Raw genomic sequence first — 5,000 nt, 5'->3', positions numbered from 1 at the left:
TGGAGAGTCACTCACTCACTCACTCGCCCCGCCTGGCGTGTACACACACAGTGAGTGAGTGGAGAGTCACTCACTCACTCGCCCCGCCTAGCAAGCACACACACAGTGAGTGAGTGGAGAGTCACTCACTCACTCGCCCCACCTAGCAAGCACACACACAGTGAGTGAGTGGAGAGTCACTCACTCACTCACCCTGCCTAGCAAGCACACACACAGTGAGTGAGTGGAGAGTCGCTCACTCGCTCACTCACTCGCCCCGCCTAGCAAGCACACACACAGTGAGTGAGTGGAGAGTCGTTCACTCACTCACTCGCCCAGCCTAGCAAGCACACACACAGTGAGTGAGTGGAGAGTCGTTCACTCACTCGCCCCGCCTAGCAAGCACACACACAGTGAGTGAGTGGAGAGTCACTCACTCACTCACTCACTCACTCACTCACTCACTCGCCCCGCCTGGCGTGTACACACACAGTGAGTGAGTGGAGAGTCGTTCACTCACTCACTCGCCCCGCCTAGCAAATACACACACAGTGAGTGAGTGGAGAGTCACTCACTCACTCACTCGCCCCGCCTAGCAAGCACACACACAGTGAGTGAGTGGAGAGTCGTTCACTCACTCACTCGCCCCGCCTAGCAAGCACACACACAGTGAGTGAGTGGAGAGTCACTCACTCACTCACTCGCCCCGCCTAGCAAATACACACACAGTGAGTGAGTGGAGAGTCACTCACTCACTCGCCCTGCCTGGCGTGTACACACACAGTGAGTGAGTGGAGAGTCGTTCACTCACTCACTCGCCCCGCCTAGCAAGCACACACACAGTGAGTGAGTGGAGAGTCACTCACTCACTCACTCACTCGCCCCGCCTAGCAAGCACACACACAGTGAGTGAGTGGAGAGTCACTCACTCACTCACTCACTCGCCCCGCCTAGCAAGTACACACACAGTGAGTGAGTGGAGAGTCACTCACTCACTCACTCACTCGCCCCGCCTAGCAAATACACACACAGTGAGTGAGTGGAGAGTCACTCACTCACTCGCCCCGCCTAGCAAGCACACACACAGTGAGTGAGTGGAGAGTCACTCACTCACTCACTCACTCGCCCCGCCTAGCAAGTACACACACAGTGAGTGAGTGGAGAGTCACTCACTCACTCACTCACTCGCCCCGCCTAGCAAGTACACACACAGTGAGTGAGTGGAGAGTCACTCACTCACTCACTCACTCGCCCCGCCTAGCAAGTACACACACAGTGAGTGAGTGGAGAGTCACTCACTCACTCACTCGCCCCGCCTAGCAAGCACACACACAGTGAGTGAGTGGAGAGTCACTCACTCACTCACTCACTCACCCCGCCTAGCAAATACACACACAGTGAGTGAGTGGAGAGTCACTCACTCACTCACTCACTCACTCACCCCGCCTAGCAAGCACACACACAGTGAGTGAGTGGAGAGTCACTCACTCACTCGCCCCGCCTGGCGTGTACACACACAGTGAGTGAGTGGAGAGTCACTCACTCACTCACTCGCCCAGCCTAGCAAATACACACACAGTGAGTGAGTGGAGAGTCACTCACTCACTCGCCCCGCCTAGCAAGCACACACACAGTGAGTGAGTGGAGAGTCACTCACTCACTCACTCGCCCCGCCTAGCAAGTACACACACAGTGAGTGAGTGGAGAGTCACTCACTCACTCACTCACTCGCCCCGCCTAGCAAATACACACACAGTGAGTGAGTGGAGAGTCACTCACTCACTCGCCCCGCCTAGCAAGCACACACACAGTGAGTGAGTGGAGAGTCACTCACTCACTCACTCACTCGCCCCGCCTAGCAAGTACACACACAGTGAGTGAGTGGAGAGTCACTCACTCACTCACTCACTCGCCCCGCCTAGCAAGTACACACACAGTGAGTGAGTGGAGAGTCACTCACTCACTCACTCACTCGCCCCGCCTAGCAAATACACACACAGTGAGTGAGTGGAGAGTCACTCACTCACTCGCCCCGCCTAGCAAGCACACACACAGTGAGTGAGTGGAGAGTCACTCACTCACTCACTCGCCCCGCCTAGCAAGCACACACACAGTGAGTGAGTGGAGAGTCACTCACTCACTCGCCCCGCCTAGCAAATACACACACAGTGAGTGAGTGGTGAGTCACTCACTCACTCACTCGCCCCGCCTAGCAAGCACACACACAGTGAGTGAGTGGAGAGTCACTCACTCACTCACTCGCCCCGCCTAGCAAGCACACACACAGTGAGTGAGTGGAGAGTCACTCGCTCGCTCGCCCCGCCTAGCAAGCACACACACAGTGAGTGAGTGGTGAGTCACTCACTCACTCACTCGCCCCGCCTAGCAAGCACACACACAGTGAGTGAGTGGAGAGTCACTCGCTCGCTCGCCCCGCCTAGCAAGCACACACACAGTGAGTGAGTGGTGAGTCACTCACTCACTCACTCGCCCCACCTAGCAAGCACACACACAGTGAGTGAGTGGATAGTCGCTCACTCGCTCGCTCGCCATGCCTAGCAAGCACACACACAGTGAGTGAGTGGAGAGTCGTTCACTCGCTCGCTCGCCCCGCCTAGCAAGCACACACACAGTGAGTGAGTGGAGAGTCACTCGCTCGCTCACTCGCCCCGCCTAGCAAATACACACACAGTGAGTGAGTGGTGAGTCGTTCACTCGCTCGCTCGCTCGCCCCGCCTGGCGTGTACACACACAGTGAGTGAGTGGATAGTCGCTCACTCACTCACTCGCCCCGCCTAGCAAGCACACACACAGTGAGTGAGTGGAGAGTCGTTCACTCGCTCGCTCGCTCTGCCTGGCGTGCACACACAGTGAGTGAGTGGAGAGTCACTCACTCACTCGCCCCGCCTAGCAAGCACACACACAGTGAGTGAGTGGAGAGTCACTCACTCGCTCACTCGCCCCGCCTAGCAAGCACACACACAGTGAGTGAGTGGAGAGTCACTCACTCACTCACTCGCCCCGCCTAGCAAGCACACACACAGTGAGTGAGTGGAGAGTCGCTCACTCGCTCACTCACTCGCCCCGCCTGGTGTGTACACACACAGTGAGTGAGTGGAGAGTCACTCACTCACTCGCCCCGCCTAGCAAGCACACACACAGTGAGTGAGTGGAGAGTCACTCACTCACTCACTCGCCCCGCCTAGCAAGTACACACACAGTGAGTGAGTGGAGAGTCACTCACTCACTCGCCCCGCCTAGCAAGTACACACACAGTGAGTGAGTGGAGAGTCGCTCACTCGCTCGCCCTGCCTGGCGTGTACACACACAGTGAGTGAGTGGAGAGTCACTCACTCACTCGCCCTGCCTGGCGTGTACACACACAGTGAGTGAGTGGAGAGTCACTCACTCACTCGCCCCGCCTGGTGTGTACACACACAGTGAGTGAGTGGAGAGTCGCTCACTCGCTCACTCACTCGCCCCGCCTGGTGTGTACACACACAGTGAGTGAGTGGAGAGTCGCTCACTCGCTCACTCACTCGCCCCGCCTAGCAAGCACACACACAGTGAGTGAGTGGAGAGTCGTTCACTCGCTCGCCCCGCCGAGCAAGTACACACACAGTGAGTGAGTGCAGAGTCGTTCGCTCACTCGCCCCGCCTAGCAAGTACACACACAGTGAGTGAGTGCAGAGTCGTTCACTCACTCGCCCTGCCTAGCAAGTACACACACAGTGAGTGAGTGCAGAGTCGTTCGCTCACTCGCCCCGCCTAGCAAGTACACACACAGTGAGTGAGTGCAGAGTCGTTCGCTCACTCGCCCCGCCTAGCAAGTACACACACAGTGAGTGAGTGCAGAGTCGTTCGCTCGCTCGCTCGCCCCGCCTAGCAAGTACACACACACAGTGAGTGAGTGGGGTTGTTTAGTGACTGCAGCTACATACTATTAACATTCCTTCCTTTTATTAATGCCACCCCCATCCCCTCCCTTTGATGCTGCTAATCCTGCATAACGCACGGGCATAATATGACTTTGAAACCCCCCGCCCACCTCCTACGCATTTCACAAGTAGTACTAATCCCATATCTGCATTTCCCATAAATATGCTACATTTCTCTTGATATGAAAATTCTTTTGTCAAGGCGCCCTTCTCCCCTCCAACCCAGCAGCTTAAATAGACGCTGCCAAGCCTGGTGGTGTTTCATTCGGACGCTGTCTTTCCGACAGACCTGTTCATTCGGACGCTGTCTTTCCGACAGACCTGTTCATTCGGACGCTGTCTTTCCGACAGACCTGTTCATTCAGACGCTGTCTTTCCGACAGACCTGTTCATTCGGACGCTGTCTTTCCGACAGACCTGTTCATTCGGACGCTGTCTTTCCGACAGACCTGTTCATTCGGACGCTGTCTTTCCGACAGACCTGTTCATTCGGACGCTGTCTTTCCGACAGACCTGTTCATTCGGACGCTGTCTTTCCGACAGACCTGTTCATTCGGACGCTGTCTTTCCGACAGACCTGTTCATTCAGACGCTGTCTTTCCGACAGACCTGTTCATTCAGACGCTGTCTTTCCGACAGACCTGTTCATTCGGACGCTGTCTTTCCGACAGCCCTGTTCTTCACCTGAGGACGGCTGCTTGCGTTGTGGCCGAAACGTCGTGAGAATTGTATTTTATAACGTTTTATTTTTATTATTTTATAATGTTTAATATTTATTATTTAATAATGTTTTATTTTTATTATTTTATTATGTTTTATTTTTTTATTTAATTATGTTTTATTTTTATTATTTTATTATGTTTATTTTATTTATTTCATTATTTCCCTTCTACGTGATGATGAGTGGGGGAGTCGTTGACTCGCTCGCTCCGCCTGGCGTGTACACACACAGTGAGTGAGTGGATTTGTGATAGTGATAGTAGCAGTGATGGTGAAAGTGGCAGTGATGGTGGTGGCTTTACCTGCACAGATTTCTCCAGCAACTGCTGCTCCAAATCTCCACATTTCTTCTTATACTGAAGA

At 54.4% G+C, this 5,000-nt stretch overlaps 1 protein-coding gene across 1 annotated transcript in view; it reads right to left on the bottom strand.

Annotated features, from left to right (window-relative positions):
- The window catches only part of LOC144955406 (centrosome-associated protein CEP250-like), a 23,841-nt gene that overhangs the window by 17,774 nt on the left and 1,067 nt on the right, over window positions 1–5,000 (bottom strand). Inside the window, exon 2 of the mRNA XM_078885634.1 lies at window positions 4,940–5,000. This exon is cut by the window's right edge and continues 2 nt beyond it. Within this exon, the coding sequence (XP_078741760.1) occupies window positions 4,940–5,000 (61 nt within the window). The remainder of the gene's footprint in view (window positions 1–4,939) is intronic.

The sequence above is a fragment of the Lampetra fluviatilis genome, unplaced genomic scaffold (assembly GCF_964198595.1).
Source record: "Lampetra fluviatilis unplaced genomic scaffold, kcLamFluv1.1 SCAFFOLD_774, whole genome shotgun sequence".
NCBI classification, from domain to species: domain Eukaryota; kingdom Metazoa; phylum Chordata; class Hyperoartia; order Petromyzontiformes; family Petromyzontidae; genus Lampetra; species Lampetra fluviatilis.
The sequence above is the reverse complement of the archived record's forward strand: the minus strand, read 5'-3'. Positions and strand labels throughout refer to the sequence as shown.